The 19,473-nt window shown below is 49.7% G+C and overlaps 2 protein-coding genes across 2 annotated transcripts; one reads left to right on the top strand and one right to left on the bottom strand.

Annotated features, from left to right (window-relative positions):
- Positions 1-9,742: 9,742 nt before the first annotated feature.
- On the bottom strand, positions 9,743-14,479 carry LOC125542388 (E3 ubiquitin-protein ligase SINA-like 10). Its single transcript, XM_048705419.1, has 2 exons — positions 14,140-14,479; positions 9,743-10,790 (listed from the first exon to the last, which is right to left on the bottom strand). Exons 1-2 carry the CDS (start codon positions 14,335-14,337, stop codon positions 10,095-10,097), a joined length of 894 nt encoding a protein of 297 aa, XP_048561376.1. The 5' UTR covers positions 14,338-14,479; the 3' UTR covers positions 9,743-10,094.
- A 2,908-nt stretch (positions 14,480-17,387) lies between these two features.
- LOC125547623 (E3 ubiquitin-protein ligase SINA-like 10) lies at positions 17,388-18,937 on the top strand. The gene is made up of 2 exons (XM_048711446.1): positions 17,388-17,786; positions 17,888-18,937. Exons 1-2 carry the CDS (start codon positions 17,517-17,519, stop codon positions 18,608-18,610), a joined length of 993 nt encoding a protein of 330 aa, XP_048567403.1. The 5' UTR covers positions 17,388-17,516; the 3' UTR covers positions 18,611-18,937.
- The last annotated feature ends 536 nt before the right edge of the window (positions 18,938-19,473 follow it).

The following is a 19,473-nucleotide window of genomic DNA, read 5'->3' as shown; positions in this document are numbered from 1 at the left end:
TAGACTACAGAAGATTTGTCTTTCGGGCACCTACATCTCATTTGAATGTGCAAGATGTGAAGTGAACATCAAGCCAAGCATAATTATGTTAAAGTTTTCGCTCTACGGTTACTGGGACATACGGTACATATTTTCAGTTCGCCAACATAAATAAATTCAGGTTATGGGTTCAGAATGAGCAATTCATGAAACACTCTTCAGACAAAAGGAAAAGAAAAACTATATAAACAGACCACGTTGAAGTAATGATGTATTGTTGCTAGTACATTAAATTTTCCCCACTCAAATCTATCAAGATGAACTTGTTCAGTTCAGAAACTGAGAAGTATAATATAGGAAATGTCCCAACTATAAAGGAGACTCGAAATCTATCCAGATGAGCTTGTTCAGTTCAGAAACTGAGAAGTATAACATAGGAAATGCCCGAGCTATAAAGGAGGCTCGAAATCTAACCAGATGAACTTGTTCTATTCTGAAACTGATAAGTACTACCTCTGTCCCGTAATATCAGACGTTTTTGCAGTTCTATCCCAGCTTTAATGGAGAACTGAATCTATGCAAACCTAGAACTGGATTGTGCTTGCTCAAAGTAAAAATATTTACTCTAGATGAACATGTTTTAACAGGAAACATTATTGGTGTTAGAAGTGGTAACAGGAAACAATGTCAGTCTCTAGCCTACAGGCTACAGGCACTTCTCTGTCACTTATACGCCACTGATAAAAAAAACTTTCACTTAGTAAATTGTAACTTGGCAGTCAGTCAGTTTATATCACACAAAGATAATCATGTGTTTCTATGAACACTAGACACCAAATGGAGGATGAAAAGCATCTACGAACAACTAGTGTGTATCAGGAACATCACTAGCACATGATGGTAGTTAAGTTATTTACTTTAGACAACAAAAGATATATCTTTCGGACATCTACATCTCAGAGTGTACCGAACAAAACTCAGAGCTTGATGCTATCCAACTATTGAAACCGCGTAGTTGTGTGGCTTTTAGCAGCAACTTCACAAGTCAATTCAATGGAAATCCAAAAAGACAGCACACAGCAGAGGCTTAGCAATTTCTTTATGGAAAGAGTAACTGGCATGTGACTGTGGGGATTGTCCTCAATGCAACTCCTTCAAAATATCGAGACTTTCTTCAATGCGAAGGTATGAGAATTCACCATCACCAGCCAGTAAAGTACATGTCGTCTTCCTGGCCGCCGGCAAAACAAAAAGAAATGTTAGCAACTCTACAGCCTACAAATAAGACAGCTACATGTTGAACCAACAATGACAGATATAACAGCCCTGGAGCACGCCATGGAGAGGATTAGAACCATGCACGCGGCAACCGGGTCTCCGCCTTACTTAGTCCCCTTAATGTTATTGTTTGTTTCCCGTTCTGTTTTAGTTAGGCCTATAACCGTAAACTGGGAAACTCTGTGTGTTGTGAGTGTGCATGGCCTTTATGCATGGAATGGACGATGTGGCTTTATTAACCTAAAACGCTCAACCTAACAACCTGTAAGCATTCAATAACTCAATTAATCAGCAAGCAATTGGGTTGAGAAGGTCCAAACCTACCATACACAGCAGCTCTGCTACTCAAAACTCGTAAGCAAGATCGTTTACAAAAAAATTGTTCCACAATTTGCACTAAGGAAACCGACAGAAACTGTACAAATTGCACCACAAAAAAGTCAGTTTCAACGCCAACCCGACCAACCCAAATTCACCACCGACCAGAAAAAGTAGGATCCCGACTAAACAAGAACCACGCATACACGAATCAGTGGATCCTACCAACAGCTACTATTCTCGCAAACCCTAGACCAAGACCGCACAGCTTCGCAATCAGGAGGACCAGAAAAGCCCAAGTTGCAGCGAGTACTTGTGCTCGCGTCGACAATGTTGGAAGAACAATGGTACACATGTAACGTCAGGACCGAGTCCTATGTAGTTAGGCTCACGATCTCTCCTATTGGGACTCACACGATGTGCATGCCCTACGTATAGCTCAGGCAGTTATCCTCTGTAGATGGCATATAACCCCTCGGTGGGCAAGTAATACAATCACAGATCACTTTCCATAATTCAACTTGGCACCAGAAGGCTCCTTCATGCGAACCTACCATGGACACCGGCAACACCTCTTCCTCCGGCGACCTCACCAGCAGTGCTGCTCCTCCTCCGCCGCCGGTTCTCCCCACCTCTGAGCTTCTCACCCCCGTAGCTTCCGCTCCGCTCGCAACCCCCTCAGACGCCATGATTGTGCTGCCTTTTGCGCCGCCGCCCACTCTTCCTGTTGCGGCTCTTTCTTCTTCTTCCTCTGCCATCACCTCCATCCACAACCTAAACAACATCGACAGCCTCATCACCTTCAAGCTGGATGTCGAGTTCGGCAGCTACTCTAACTGGCACAAGCTCTGCCGCTGCATCCTCACCATGTATTCCGTTGTGAGCCACGTCGACCACTACTCTGACCCCGAGCAACAGACACCGGCGTGGCGGCACATGACCGGACTCTCCTTCTGCTCCTCTACTCCACCATCACCGACGCCTTGTATGAGGTCGTTCGCGGCAAGGGCAACACCACGTACCGCGTCTAGACCAACTCCGTGAATTCTTCCTCGCCAACCAGCCCGCCCAAGCCGTGCATCTCAGCGCCAAATTCCCGCGCTCACCAAGGCGATTTGCGGGTCGCGGAATACTACGGGCGGCTCAAGGCATTGGCGGACGCCCTCGCGGACGTCGAAGAGCCCGTCATGGACAGGACCTTGACGCTGTAGCTTCTGTGAGACCTCTCACACTGATACCAGGTCATCGCCACCATCCTTTCAATGCAAACCCCGTTCCCTACCTTCAATCAGGCCCGTTCATGGCTTCTTCTTGAGGAACTCACCCAGGATGCCTGTGATAGCTCCGACAGCTCATCTGCCCTCTTCATCGGCCTTGGTGGCTGCGACCCTCCTCTGGCGACCGCAGCTCTTCCAGCACTGACCGCGGCAAGGCCCCCATGGAGCATGGGAGCAGCAGCGGCTCATGAGGTGCACATCCCAATCGTGGGTGTGGCGGCAACAGCGGGCGCGGCCGCGGCCGTGGTCACCCTGGTAGGCATGGGCACCCCACCCCTCCCGCTGCATCGGCCAAAACCCCCTAGATGGGGTACTTCGCCGTGTGGGGGGGCCCTTTCCGCCGCAGGGTCGCCCGCCATGGGTTCCTCCCAACGCAGCGGGCATGCTTGTCCATCGTCCCAGTGGTCCATAGCACGCGTACCCCATGATGTACATTGGGTCGTCCGCGCCTCCACGGCATCATCAGCCGTCATGGGATCGCCCTCAACCAGATGAGCCTCCAGCAGCCCAGCGCCAGTGACTGGTAACTTGACACCGGGGACTCCATGCACATCACCAGTAACGCAGGTATCCTCGCCTCATCTCATTCTGTTTCAAAGCCGCATCCCCCTATTATCGTTGGCAATGGATCACGACCTATTGTTGCCATTGGTTCCACCTCTCTTCCTTCTTCTCGCTCTCTCTACCTTAACAATGTTTTAGTCTCATCTGATGTTGTCCCAGCTCTTATTTCCGTTAAACAACTAGCCACTGATAATTCTGTCTCTGTTGAATTTGACCCCATTGACTTCTCTGTGAAGGATTGGCAACACAGAACCTCCTAATGGGACGAAATAGCTACGGCACGCTCTACCGGTACGACGGTTCAAGTCCTTCGGAGTTCTTCCTCGGCACCGGCGAGATTTGGCATCACCGTTTGGGGCACCCGGATGTGCCTCCCTTTCCTGTTTAGCACAAAAGTTTCTTCTAGATTGTAATAAACCCCCCCCCCCTCCCATTCATGTGAGGCGTGCCAATTAGGGAAGCAGCCACGGTTGCCTTTTTCAAATCCTAGCATTGTTACAACTTTCCCGTTTTAAATAATTCATTGTGACTTTTGGACCTCGCCGGTGCCTAGTTGTTACGGTTACAAATATTACTTGACCATAATGGATGATTTTTCTCATTATACATGGACTTTACCCTACGTGCAAAATCTGATGCTCCCAGTGTTCTTCACCGATTCCTCTAATTTGTGCTCACCCAATTTCGTGTTTTCATTCAATGCATGAAGTGCGACAACAGCGCCGAGTTCCTCAACTCCTCTCTCCGCTCTTTCGTTGCCGCTCACGGCACCTCATTATGCTTGTCGTGCCCCCACAAATCACCGCAAAACGGCAAGGCTGAGCATGCCATCCGCTCCGCCAACGACATTGTCCGCACTCTACTTGTCCAAGCCCACATGCCACCGAAATTTTGGGTAGAAGCGCTACACACCTCTACCTACCATCTCAATGTTCGTCCCTCACGCACCATCCAACAGAACACACCACACTTTATGCTCAACAGCACGCACCCATCCAATGACTACTTACAGACATTTGGAGGTTTGTGCTACCCCAACCTCTACGCCACCACACCATATAAACTCTCCCCTCGATCCACCCCATGCGTTCTTCTCGGTCCTATAGGTGCCTCGATCTCCATACCTGCAAAGTCATCACATCCAGGCACGTTATTTTTACGAACTCACTTTTCCCTTCGCTAAGAGCCCCACGCATGCAGCCTCCACCCCGACCATAGAAAATGTTGTGTCGCAAAACCCACCCAGCCACGATCTCGGGATCGCCCTACCTACCTCGTACCCATCAGGCCGATCCCATTCGGGATCCCTCGCACCTGCCAACTGTCTGGACACCACCAACCCACGCGCTCCACCTACCCCACCCACACATGCAACCAATCAGGGAGCGTCTCGTCATGCATGAGTCGTGTGGCTGCATGCGGGTGTACGTCCGCCCTAGCGCCTGGTCGCACAGATTCTGTCGTGCCCACATCTCCTCCTTGTTCGCTCCTATTCCTTCCTCACACAAACAAGCCCTCAAAGATCAAAATTGGTACAACGGTATGTTAGAGGAATACACTGCTTTGTTATAGAACGAAACTTGGTCATTGTTGTCTCCCCTGCATGTATCAACTTGGTGATGAGGAAGTGAATCTTTGGGCACAAGATGAACCCTGGCGGCTCCTTTGCACGGTACAAGGCCCGTTTGGTGTTGCGCGGCTTGACAAAGCAACATGACATCGACTTCAAGGAGACTTTCAGCTCTGTCATCAAGTCGGCGACGATCCATGTCATCCTTAGCCTTGCCGTCTCGTCCCCCAGTTGGCCATGAAGAACGCATTCCTCCACGGCCACCTTGACACCGTCGTCTACAATCAGCAGCCGTCCGACTTCGTCGACACTTCACGCCCATTGCATGTGTGCAAACTGCATCGCTCGCTCTACGGGCCTAATAAGGCTCCGTGGGCGTGGTTCCAGCGCTTCACCACCTACCTTACTCGCCTCGGGTGTGCCGCTTGCAAGAGCGACACCTCGTTGTTCATCCTACATCATGACGACGCCACCGCATACCTCCTTTCTTACGTCGACGATATTATTCTCACCCCAGCTCCACCTCATTGCTTCGCCGCATCATCTCACGACTCCACCATGAGTTTTCCATGTTTGACATTGGTGAGCTCTATCACTTTCTGGGGATCAACATCGAGCGTGGTCTGCATGGCCTCTTCCTTTCACAGCAGCAGTACACTTTGGAGACCCTTGAGCGCGCCCACTTGAGCAATTGCAAAGCCCGTCGCCACCCCCTAGACACCCATGCCAAACTCTCTGCAATGAACGGCTCACCCGTGTCTGATCCTTCTCTTTACTGCAGTCTCACCGGTGCTCTTCAGTACCTTACTCTCACTCCAGACATCGCCTATGCGGTCCAACAGGTCTGTTTGTTTATGCACGTCCCGCGGGAGCCGCACTATACACCATCCTCAAGCGGATCGTGCGCTATGTTCAGTGTACACCGCAGCTCAGCCTTCACCTACGGCACTCCCCCGACCACCGGCTTGTTACGTACTCGGACGCCGATTGGGTCGGTTGCCCCGACACACGCAAGTCCACATCAGGCTACTGCATCTACATCGGCGACAACCTTGTGTCATGGTCGTCGAAGCGGCAATAGACCATCTCGCGCTCGAGCACGAAGGCGGAATACAGGGTTGTGGCCAAGGCCGTGGCCGAGGCAACTTCTTCGTGAGCTCCGGTGCTCGCCGGACAGGGCGACGATCATCTATTGCGACAACGTGAGCGCGATGTACCTCTTCACCAACCCTGTACAGCATCAGCGGACAAAGCACATCGAGATCAACCTATACACTTTGTCCGCGAGCGGGTTTCCTTCGGTGACGTCCGTGTGCTCCGCGTTCCCTCTATGTCGCAGTTTACCGACATCTTCATGATGAAGGGGCTACTGTCAACAGTCTTCCTCGACTTCCGGTCCAGTCTCAACATGGTCGAAGCCCCTGTTGTGACTGCGGGGGGCTCTTGGAAGACCAATGGTGCGCATGTAACGTCAGGACCGAGTCCTACGTAGTTAGGCTCACGATTTCCCCTACTGAGACTCGCCGGATGTGCACGCACTAGGTACGTATAGCTCGGGCAGTTATCCTCTGGACATGGCATATAACCCCTTCGTGGGCAAGTAATACAATCACGAATCACTTTCCATAATTCAACCGACAGGATGGAGGCAGAAGTAGCAGGTTGAGATACGGGAATTTCTTACCGGGAGGAGATGGAGAGACATGCAAGCCGGCGCGGCGAGGAGATCCTGTGGGCGTCGTCGTGGTCGTGGTCGTGCGCGGGGTCGGATCTGCAGCGCAATTCTGCCCAATGAAGGAAGCAAGCACGTGAGAGGAGGCTATGGACTTGCGGAATGGAGAAGTAAGGAGGAGGGCGTACCTTGGGCGTCTAGTCTAGGTCCTGCAGCGCGTGGGGAGGGGAGGCAGCAAGGTCGGAGATGCCGCCGCTCCCCATGTCCGCAGAGAGAAGAGGGTGGACGGGATCGGTCTCCGTCGCGCTGCTGGAGCAGCAGCCGAGCCGCCGCTGGTGGGTGCAGTCGGCCTGGGTCCTTGTCGCCGGAAGATGGAGGGCGTTCGTGGCCGTCTCTCTCGCCCAATCCATGGGTGGAAGTGATGGGCGCGCTGTTGCTGAGGAGGGAGCACTGGAAGAAGGGAGGTCATCGTGGGGCTGCAGGAGACGAGGCCCTCGGCGGGGCCGGCGGCGGGTGGATTGGGGAATAATCAATCGGCGAGAGCGGCGCATGCTGCCCCAACCAACCAAGGGTCGCCGGCCTCGTCTCTTGGCAAGTTTTAATAATAATTGGGACTCGATCAAGGAAAGAAAAAGAAAATGGACAAACGGAAGGCGAGCTCGATCTGTGTCTCTTCTTCTTCTCTTTTTTAAAGGTCCAGCAATTGCTGGCTATTTCATTTCAATTACTAGCAGGAATGCGGGGCGATCTGTGTCTCTTGGAGAAAGAAGGAAAAAGAAAGTGATTGTTTTTCTTTGAACTGGAATGCAAAAAGAAAAGGATGAGGAATTGATTCACCAAGAAAATAAAAGGACGATATACGTGATATCAGTAGGATCGTGACGTCATGCATGCATAAACAAGTGGTGCACGATCGAGACGTGCTTGCTGCTTGCTTACACAAGAAAAAAGTGGTGCACGAGAGGAGAGGAGAGGAGAGGAGAGGAGGGTGCGCTTGCTTAAACAGCCTCTCCGTGCCCTAGTTGGTTGAGTCGCGTACGTACATCACCGGCGTGACCCGCTCCGGCTCCGAGGACTACACCCGCAGCCGCACGCCGTCGTCAGGACGGTCCGGTCCTTCCGCTTCGCTTGCCGCAACCGCAAGCACGGCTGCGCGTGGAGGACCACGAGCGCACCTGCCGGTACCAGCCCTGCTTCTTCCCCGACGTCAATGTTGGCGTGCTCGAGGTGCACCTCCTCCACCGCCTCACCTACGGCGGCGAGGTGGTCTTGGTGGACGTGGACCCGGACCGTCTCACTCTGTTCCGCGCTGGCGACAGGCAGGCGACGGCGAACTTCACCTTGACCTCAAGCGCACGCTGACGGTGGCACGTCCACTGGCGGAGCTACTCACGAGCAAAACTGTGCCGTGGCCCGCCCAACAAATCACCAAAAAGAATGATATACATATGCAGCACACACGGTTGGTACTTGGCAGCCCATAGCCCAGACCGTTAGACCAGCACACGCATATCATTCCGACCACAGCCATGCTCGTCTCCCATCCATCTCCTATTCTTTCTCTACGCCTCGTCCATTACTAGGGCACGGCACCGGCCGACGGCGGAGGTCCAGCAGTGGGAGCTAGCGGCAACTCCAAAGAGTGGAGATCCCCGATCCATCTCCCATCTGATGTGGCGGCACTAGTGGTGGCCAGCCGGCAGCGGAGGCAAGCGGAGCAACGAGCAAAATTGGGAGCAGAGCAACGAGCAGAATTGGTAGCATGGGTTGCTCAGTCAGCTGATCTTTATAAATTGTAATTTAGGTGTCATTTACCATGGACAAAGCTAGCTAGTGAGGAATTGATTTGGTTTTTAAAAGGAAAAGATACGATGCGAATGAAGTCGAGGAAGATCCTTCATCACAAGCAGATCATCCTCTACCCTTGGACTTAGTTGAATTGGAATATCAGCAGCAGCAAACCAAAATGAAGGACTTCAACAAAATGCAGGATTACGCCCATAAATTTGGCTTTTTCTGTTTAGTACTCGCCTACTCGGTAGTATATATGTATGTGTCTGTGCACAGCTGCTGATCTTGTAATCAACGAGAGCAAAAGTATGCTCTATGCCTACTGAAATGGTATATAGTGTTCAATTTTTTTTAAAAAAAAATCTGCTCTTCATTAGCTTGGCCCGCCCAGTTTCTTCTTTGTAGCTCCGCCACTGGGCACGTCCATGTCGGTGTGATCTGCATGCGGCCCGACAACGCGGCCAGGGCAGAGGTGCAGTTCATGTATGAGGTGAACCCATCGGGCACGGCGTGGCGGATGCAGGCGCCGGTGCGGAGAACCTCGCTGCGGCGAGGGATGGACGACGGGAATCGGCTCACCGTCCCGTGCCGGACGACAGGCTGCGCATGATCAACGTGTGCGTCCGGAGGGGTGTCGTAAACTCTAGACATATTCTACTTCTACACAAAATACATATTCGATCTCTCTAGGTGTACGTCGTCATTCAAACATTGTCACAAACCCTCTTATTGATCTTGTCATTGTCATACAAAAGTTTAATCTCTTTTCATCTTCTCTTAGGAACCACGATCAATAGCCTCAAAATTGTACTTCCTCCGTCCAAAGAAGCTGCCATTTTAGACACATAATCTCAGTAGTGATGGTGGCTTAGTGGCTAGCACGGCACGCAACCCATTCTGACGTCGTTTGTTCGAATACCTTTGCCCGTGCCCTCTTTTTTCTGTGTTTCTTTCACGGCGCCTCCCCGTGTCACTGCAAATGGGCAGGCCCAGCTGAGCCGCCCTGTGTGAAACGCCGACTCTTTGCCGCATTGAGCGGCATATAGGAGGTCCCGCCCTATGTGAAACGCCGACTCTTTGCCGCAATGAGTGGCATATAGGAGGTCCTCTGTGGGCACCCCTATGTTCGCATTCAGCAAGACAAGAGGAAACCCTCACTGGTGATCTTGAAGATCAGCAAAATTTTGAAGATCTTGAAGATCAGCTAATGATCTGGCAATGGTGAGCGTCTGTGCAATGCAGCACCAAGTGGAGATATAATAATGGTTTACCTGCCACAGTTCTTGGTTCAAATACCAGTTCAATGGCAACGTCCATCTTACTAGCTAATACGCAGTCAAACTTGACAAATGAGTACAATTTTGAGTTGCAAGATACTGACCTTCCATTGGGACAACTGTGTTACATAAGCTACATAACAAGACAACAATCTAAGCAAAGATAAATTCTACTACCACTACAACTGACAACAAGCTACATAACAAGACAACTGAGTTGTAAACACATTTTAGTTCCTCCAGCTGATGGTGATTAAAGAGCATGGGGCAACATCTAGCTAGCTGTTTCACCATATGCAGTCATTGAAAGTGGTCTTAGTTGACTGACCCAAGAGGTTCTGTCCACATATAGCTTCCAGTTGAGATCCCTATGACGCCACTCTGTCGATGCGGATGTGTACAGTGAGTTCACCAGATGAGCTCTCGGCGAATTCCAGAGGAACCAGCAAGAAGAAGTTGCCCATCTGAACTCCACCCGCCAGCGAGCTGCTTGACACGTGAGGATCCTTCTGGAACACAAGCCTCCCATCGGTTTTCCCACCAGCAGCCGAGATGTTGCACGAATAGCTCGGTTCAGACTCATGGGGCCTGACGCAGACCACGGCGAGAGCACTGCCGATGCTGGTCAGGGTGTTTATCAGGAGGAACAAGGACATGTCCTCCCCAACTAGAAGCGTGAACCGGCGGTCTCGTGCCAAGGGGATCTTCAGTGGCTTGTTGTAACCCAAGTTGGTCGGCGACCATCCGTGTGCGGTGACGAAGTGGTCCAGCAGGCAACATGCCGGCGCTTTGAAGGCGCAGTCGTCCTCTGGGCAGTAGCATGGAGCATGTGGGCATGAACTCTCATGCTTCTCTTTCTGCTGGTAGCCGACGAACTCGTTGCAGCCGTATGTTTGGTTCGAGCATGGCACTTTCATGGCATCGATGAACTGCTCGAGCTCGACGCAGCGGGAATAGCTAGTGCTTTTGCAACACAGAGCGCAGAATGTACCCAGTCTCAAAACGTGCCCAACCTCACGGAGCTTTTCCGGGCACTGAGAACACAAAACGTGCCCAGCCGCACACTGAAGAAACATAAGAATATTAGCATAACGATCAGCAGCAACAAAAAGAAAAGGATAATGAACTGGAGAAAAATGAACAGTGTGCAATGCCTCTCCACAGTCCTTTCATCAGTTATTAACAACTGAGTGCAATGCAAGCAGAAACATGAAAGATACCAGTCATCAACATAGTAAATCATAAGCATTTCACTACCAACGACTAGAGAAATAACAGGCTGCTCGTAAGTTATGTTATGGAAAATTATATTCAGTTGTGAAACGAACAACTAAGATCCTACTCCCTCCGTTCCAAAATAGATGACTCAACTTTGTACTAACTTAGTACAAAGTTGAGTCATCTATTTTGGAACGGAGGGAGTACATAGTAAGTGAGCAGCTAAAGTGGCATTTGATTACAACCCAGCAAATTGGAAACTGTGTTCTGACTGCTACAAATTCAGTTTTCAGATACCAGCAATCAGGATCCTACAAGGTACCATTTTGTTATCCTAGCAAGAACAGCATGAGCCAAACAAGTAAATGGAAAACATGTTTCTTCAACAAGCAAAAAGGGAAAATGCAATTTATGGCACATAAATGTTGATCCACTGACATTCTTAAATTTCAGAGAAAACAGCAGGCGTTACCCATGCAGTATTTACTGGTAACCAGGGAGAAGAGGTTCTTATTTTTACTCCCAACAACAATCAGGAAAACGTCTACATCGATGCACTCGGAAGAAGAAAGTGCAGCATACAGACAGTTCATAACAGAGTGCATTGCGTGCAGAAACAGGAAGCGTACAATCAATCATCCACATATTTTTCGACAAAGATCGATCATCTACATAGTAAGGGATAGCTAAATTCGCACTTTACTAAACAAACTGTCCCTCAAGTTATGCTATGGAAAACGTATTCAGTTTTTGAGACACCAACAATTAAGAACCTACAGACGAGTAATAAGAGAGCAGCTACACTAGGATTACAGAAATTGAGTCCTAACTACTACCCTGTTCAGCTTTGACACACCACCAATCAAGGTCCTACATAGAAATAGACCATCTAAAATAGCATTCCACTACTACCCACTAGATTGGAAATTCAGTCATAACTGACACAGTTTCGGCTTCGAGACACCAACAGTTAACATCCTACAAGCTCCCATCTAGGAATACACTGACATGTTGTTCCACTGACATTATGCCTCCTAAATTTCAGAGCAAATAGCAGGCAACTTGGCCAACCATCTATAAGCAGTATGTGCTAAACTAGCATGTCACTACTAGACTAGATTGGAAACTGGGTCCTAGCAGCTACATATTCAGTTTGCACACACAACCAATCAAGACCCTACAAGGTGCCACTTGTTCATCCTACCAAGAACAGCAGCATCCAGAAAAGTAAATGGAACTACTTTTTCTTTGAGAATCAAACAAGGAATAACTGCAATTTAAATTCATGCCACGGAAATGCTAATCCACTGCCTTATCACATACTAATTTCAGAGAAATGCAGTCAAAAAATTCAGAGAAAATGGCAGGCATGTTTCTGCGTGCACTACGAGCTACAGCAGCCTACAATTACTATGAGGGAGAGAAGCATCTACATCGATATATACTCTTAAGTATCCATCCACCCAGAAAAGAAAAAAAGTAAACTCAGGAACAGAGATCGAATGCGGCGGGTGCCCATGGAGCAATCTACATCGATATACTCTTACAAAGAAGAAAGTGCACTTAAATATAGTTCATAACAAGAGTGCAACGCGAGCAGAAACAAGCTGCCCCTCAGTAATGTTATGGAAAACCATATTCAGTTTTGGGACACCAACAATTAAGATCCTACGTAGTAAGAGAGCAGCTAAACTAGCATTTCATCAATAGGTCTGAAATCGAGTCCTAAGTACTACCCTGTTCAGCTTCAAGACACGAACAATTATGATCCTATGTAGTAGGAGGCCAGCTAAACTAGCATTCCATTACTACCCACTGGATTGGAAATTCAGTCACAACTGCTACATATTCAGCTTCGATACAACAACTGTTAACATCCTACAAGGTGCCATTCAGTAATCCTAATATCCTAGCAAGAATACCAACAGCCAAACAAGTATAAATGTTTGGAAATGTTGCAATTTATGCCACCGAAATGCCGATCTGCTGTCATTATGCCTCTTAAAATTCAGAGCAAATGACAATAAGCACTACGTGCTGAAGTAGCATCTCACTACTATCCTACTATCCGAGCAAGAATACCAGCAGCTACATTCAGTTATCACACACAAAGAATCAAGACCCTACAATGTGCCATTTCCCATTTGGTCATCCAACCAAGAACAGCAGCATCCAGAAAATTAAAACGGAACATATTTTCCTCTGAGGAGCAAACAAGGAATAACTGCAACCTACGCCATGGAAACGTTAATCCACTGGCATATTAACTGCTATACTGGAAAGTGAGTCCTAAATGCTGCCCTGTTCAGTTTTGAGACACCAGCAGTTAAGATCCTACTAGTATGAGACCAGCTAAAACTAGCACTCCACTGCTGCCCACTAGATTAGAAATTCAGTCATAAGTGCTGCACTTGTTTTTAGCTTGGAGACAGCAACAGTTAACGTCCTACAAGGTCCCATCTAGGAATCCTAGCAAAATGTGCTAGGCCAGCATGTCGCTAGTACAGATACATAGTAGACTGAAAACCGATTCCTAGCTGCTAGACATTCAGTTTTCACACGCAACCAATCAGGACCCTACAAGGTGGCATGTGTTCATCCTACCGAGAAGCGCGGCATTCAGAAAGGTAAACGGACCATCATCTTTTCCTTCCGAGGAGCAAGCAAGGAATGACTGCATTCAGAAAGCATAGATGGGAAATACGCAACATACGCCATGGAAACGTTGATCCAGTGACTTAGATTTCAGAGCAAATGGCAGGAAACTTTCGCCTGCTGTCTATATGCAGTATGTGCTAAACTAAGCATGTCACTAGTACACAGACTAGCTAGATTGGAGACAGGTTCCTAAATGTTGCATACTCGGTCCGGCACGCAACCAATCAGGACCCTGCAAGGTGCTATTCGTGCATCCTACCAAGAACAGATGAAGCATCTTTTTCCTTTGATTAGGAGACAAGGCACAACTGCAATTCAAGCCAGTGGAAATGCCAATCCACTCCACTGGCATCATATCAGATAGTACACATTTCAGAGAAAACAGCCCATGTGCGGTAGTAGCGGCCTACAGCCTACTGGTATCAGTGAGAGGAGCAGCTACGGCCACATCTGATGCACACTCTGCTCTCAGGAACCCATCCGGGCAAATGAAATTAAAGAACAAGAAGAGGGACGGAATGCGGCGGGAGGTGTCACCTTGAAGATGGGCGGCTTGAGGGGCTCGGAGCAGATCCTGCAGCAGAGAGCTCTGGACTGTATCTTGACGGTCACCTCGCCGCCCGGCCTTTCCCCTTCTTCCGCCGCCGCCGCCGCCGGAGCCGCCGCGGCGTCTGGCTCTGACCCCGCACCAAGGTCCTCCGTCTTGGTCCTCTTCACCGAAGGTTCTTCCGCCATGGGCGGGCTGCGCTGGATGTGACGAGGGCTTGACGGGCGCCTTGGAGCAGCGCCGAGGTGTCTGTGGCAGGGAATGGGGAAGCAGAGCTTGCGCGAGGCAAGGTTTCCGTGAGGGCTGGTTGTGCGAAGTGATTGTGCCTGGCTGTCAAGATAAATGCCAGTGGTGAAAAAAAAGGAGCGGCTAGATAAATTTTTTGCAAAGGATCAGTCGACTTCCCCCCTTCCTATCCCAACCTTTGGATCCGTTCGATCAATATCCAATGGACAGTGTACTTCATCTTCAACCTCTAACCGCACGCACGCGCGGCTTCTCTTCTCCCTCTCGCCGCCGTCGATCCAGCCCGGACCTAACTGGCTGCCCCCGCCGCCCCGCCATCCCCCACCATCGGGATTACCGCCACCCTCAATCATCCCTCTAAACTGGCGAACCACATAAATTTTCAACCTCTAACCGCAAGCACGCGCGGCTTCTCTTCTCCCTCTCGCCGCCGTCGATCCAGCGCGGACCTAACTGGCTGCCCCCGCCGCCCCGCCATCCCCCACCATCGGGATTACCGCCACCCTCAATCATCCCTCTAAACTGGCGAACCACATAAATTTTCAACCTCTAACCGCAAGCACGCGCGGCTTCTCTTCTCCCTCTCGCCGCCGTCGATCCAGCGCGGACCTAACTGGCTGCCCCCGCCGCCCCGCCATCCCCCACCATCGGGATTACCGCCACCCTCAATCATCCCTCTAAACTGGCGAACCACATAAATTTTCAACCTCTAACCGCAAGCACGCGCGGCTTCTCTTCTCCCTCTCGCCGCCGTCGATCCAGCGCGGACCTAACTGGCTGCCCCCGCCGCCCCGCCATCCCCCACCATCGGGATTACCGCCACCCTCAATCATCCCTCTAAACTGGCGAACCACATAAATTTTCCCAATGAACCTGCAACCCCCCCCCCCCTCTCCTCCTCCCAAAGAACACCAATATTGTTGATTCCCCGATGAACCTGCACTCCTAAGATAGACAAGATAAAACATGTCGGCGGCGGCATCGGTGCTCCGCGCGCCTCCTCCTCCCTTCCCAACAGAAATCGTCTTACCAGAAAATTATTTTCAGACGACTAACGTACACGTAGACTGAAAAAAGAAAAGTAATGACTGTTGTGATTCGTGAAGAAAAATGTCTTTTGTACAATGCATTAAGTCCCACTCCTTCCAGCTAAAGGAAAATATTATACTTCCACGCTAGTTCACAACCATGTCTGTATCAACATAAAAGGTGGTTCATGAGTTCCATCTTTGTCACATCTCAGTGCAAAGCCACTTAACCCTAGCGAAATGCAATTGTTGCCCATGGATCTACGCTGTCAGGTTCATGTCACAGAAGAGCCGTCGCCTACTAGCCGGAGTTTAATCACCTCATCATCATCATGCTCATTCATCACCTTTGAGGTTGCCGCACGTGTGACGATGTGAGAGAGAAGTGGGTTTCACTAAAATCTAACATGGCGCCTCTTCTACCTCACTCCTGTCAAAAACAAGTGAGACCCGAGCCACGTGAAAGATCGACCCAAACTGGTATCTATTGTATGTAGGGCATTGTTTTTTGAGTTAGTTGACTAAATTGCTCCTCGAGGGCAAATTATATATAAATGATGTTTTTTGCCCTAGTAAAGATTAAACTTCTATAGCCTACCGGCGTAGTACACCCCGTATTGCCATTTGGTTTGGTACGGACACAGATGAAGTTGTAAACTTGTGTGCAACTGAAAAGCCGCCTTGAGTAATGAAATCTCCCTATTTCCTGCAAAAAAGAATAAACTTTTGTAAATCACGAAAAGCGAGGAAGTCAGTATAGACACCATGTATATGCATGGCTTTGATGTTTGGTCCCTAGTCAAATGGCTAGAGGTACAACAATTCCATTAAAAAAACCAAACAGTAATTAAAACATTTAAGAAAAAAATGAAGAGCTCCAGTCTACATGCAAAATTTGGAAGAAAAATATAGGAGGGAAACGACATGAACACCCAAACTAGAGTTACTAATGTTTGCACCAACTTCTTTCTAGACACAATTTCGACTTTCTCTATTAGGTAAGCTTAGCTTTGTCTTCCAGTTTCTTAAATATATGATTACCCCCGCGCCCCCCCCCCCCCCCCCCCCCCCCCCCACACACACACACACAATTTTTTAAAACCAGGTAGATGAGGTCTCTCACACCACTCAAAGCGGTTGGATTGATTAGAGAAAAATTGGTGTTTTGCATGTTGTAGCAACTTAGCAGAAAACACACCAAAAACGAAACATACGAAAAAAAATTGTTAACAATTTATATAGTTAAAGTCTTGTTTTATTAACAAATCACAAAATTTATTTCAAAGCCAAGCAAAACATTGAGATTTTTTTTAAAAATAGTTCCTATAGAAGGTACCAACAACATATGGGTCCTACTAGAAATGAAGAAGAAAAATCACAAGGATTATCGAGAAACGGGGAATTCGAAGAATGTTACCAATATTTTGTGATATTCATGAACAATAGCCTTGTTTCACGATTGTCCATGGATGCTCCTAATCATATTATTATTTTTGGCATTTTTGGGATTTTCCAATAATTGCCTTCAGATGTTGACTTTTCTCAAATTTGAGCGGATTCTAAATTTGATTATCCAATTCACCGTCATCTTTAACGTCTTTTTCATTTTATTTACTTCTTTGTTGACCAGACCGTCACGGATTCAAAACTACCGCCACTTCGCCCGGTAACACCGCCTTGAAGTCGAGCGAGGAACCAACTATATCCGGCTTTCGAAGTCGGAACTCAAGTTTGGTTTGAAATTCATGGACCTAAGCAAAGATTTGACAAACAGTTCACTGATGAAAGATATGGACTTAAACATAGATGCACGCAAGTGGATATGCCATTGGGACAAGACAATGCGCACCTCCCATCTCACCAATAGAAAACGAGTACCATCGAATTGCTCAGTTACTGTGGGGGCTGTGTGGAATAGCGGCAAGCGCAGGGACGGGAGTAGAAGAACTCTGCACCGGTCAGTGATGAAGGAAGCATTTTGGTAGTGCGGTACCGGCCGAGCTCCCCTTTTCCTCGCCCCATTTGTTCTTGCGCCTGCTACACGAAAAGTTTGGCCGGAGAGGGTTTTCCTTTCCCCAAGAGCAAGAGCCGGGATGCAGGGCGCCGGCGCCGCCGAGGGGAGGAGCAGGGGCTCGCCGTGGGCGATGGACAAGCCCGACGAGAGCGCCAAGAAGGCGCGGCTGGACCTGCCCGACGGCCACCTCGTGAAGCAAGAGCTCGTCGCGCACGACGCGGCGGCCGGAGGAGGCGCCGTCGTCGCGGTGGCGGAGCACAGCCCGAGGGCGGAGCTCGCCGTGAAGATCGACATGTGCGTGCTCCACTGCCCGCTCTGCGCCCTCCCCTTCAAGCCCCCCGTCTTCCAGGTTCTTCCTCTGCTCCCTTACTTTTTTCCACACTACACTCGATCGATTCTTTCCTGCGGATGTGCTGATCTACCGCCGGAGTCCGATCTGTGTGTCTGCAGTGCAAGGGCGGCCACCTGGCCTGCGGCGGGTGCGTGGCCCAGCAGCCCTCCGGGCAGTGCGGGGCGTGCGCGGACGGCTGCGGCTTCTTCGACCCCTGCCCGGCGCTGGACGCCGTCGTCTCCTCCACCAGGGTCCAGTGCCCCAACGCCGGCTGCCACAGGTACGTCACCTACCACCAGGCCGACGAGCACCGGAGCGCGTGCGCGCACGCGCCCTGCCGCTGCACGGAGCACGGCTGCGGCTTCGTCGGCGCGGCGCCGGACCTCGCCGCCCACCTCAGCGCCGCCCACTCCGTGCCGGTGCGCCCCATCCACTACGGCAAGGTGAGCCGGTTCCAGGTGCCCGTGTCCACGCCGCGGCTGCTGCTCGTCGGCGACGACGACGGCCGCGTGTTCCTGCTCACCGTGGGCGCGCTCGGCGCCGCGGCCACCGCCGTGTCCGTGGTCTGCGCCAGGGGGAGCGCGGCCACCAAGCCGCGGTTCACGTGCAAGATGTGGGTCAACCTGACGGCCTCGGCGGCCGCGAACGGCGGCAAGGCGGACATCGTGCTGGTGGAGATGCAGATGAGGAGCAGCACCTCGCCCAGCGCCGTGGTGGCCGCCGGCGAGCCGACGTTCCTCGCCGTGCCGCCGGTGTACCTGGTCCCCGGAGCGGACGGGGGCGATGCCATGGAGGTGCCACTCAACGTGCGCATCGACAAGGCTCTGCCTTGGTCCGACTGATTGATTGATTGATTGAGGTCCACCGATCGAGATGCAACTGAAACTATCTGGAGTATGATTGAAGACACTTGCACTGCATGCTACTGGTCCTGTTGAGAAATGCCATAACCATGGATGCCAACTCATAATTCTCCGAGCTTATCAAATTGATGTGAGAAAAGGACCCATTTTTATTGTTGTTTTTGTGTGCACCCTTGGAAATTCGCATGCTATTGAACACATCATTTTCATTTTCCTTTTCCTTTCGGGGTATCATATACATATATACATTTCTCTACCTACCTACCGCACGATCGATCTTTGTACAGCTCAAACTAATGTCAAGAAACGTACTTTGTGTGTGTCTTTCTACGGTTAGAAAACCACGCACATGCTATCTGATATGGAACTTCTATTTTTCTCTACATAGTAACAAAAAAATAGGTTCAAGTAGTAGCCTATGCTCCGCATACACATTTTCTTCTTCTTTCTGTTATGTATAACCTCTCCAATGTAAAATTATCACATTGTCTAGCGAAATGATTTTTCTAGATCTTCCATCCAAAATTTGTATATTTGTTATAAACATTTTGTCTTGAAAAAATGTCAAAACCTCTCGGCAATATGTTAAAAACTTAAAATAGATGCTGGCCATTGAGACCGAAGCATCTAATTACAAACCGAAACCAACATGGCCTCAACAACATTGATAGAAACATGACGCAAAAATAATGGACCAAAAACACCTACGACTAAGACCATACACTTAAGTATATGGAGGTGTGCCCCTTGTGGCAAAGATTTTTCATCCTATGTGGCAGCCTAGCTAATGAAGGCCAGATCACGAGTTTTCACATGGGAAGTGAAGTGATGAGTCACCGTTG

The sequence above is a fragment of the Triticum urartu genome, chromosome 3 (genome assembly GCF_003073215.2).
Source record: "Triticum urartu cultivar G1812 chromosome 3, Tu2.1, whole genome shotgun sequence".
In the NCBI taxonomy this organism is placed as follows: domain Eukaryota; kingdom Viridiplantae; phylum Streptophyta; class Magnoliopsida; order Poales; family Poaceae; genus Triticum; species Triticum urartu.
The sequence above is the reverse complement of the archived record's forward strand: the minus strand, read 5'-3'. Positions and strand labels throughout refer to the sequence as shown.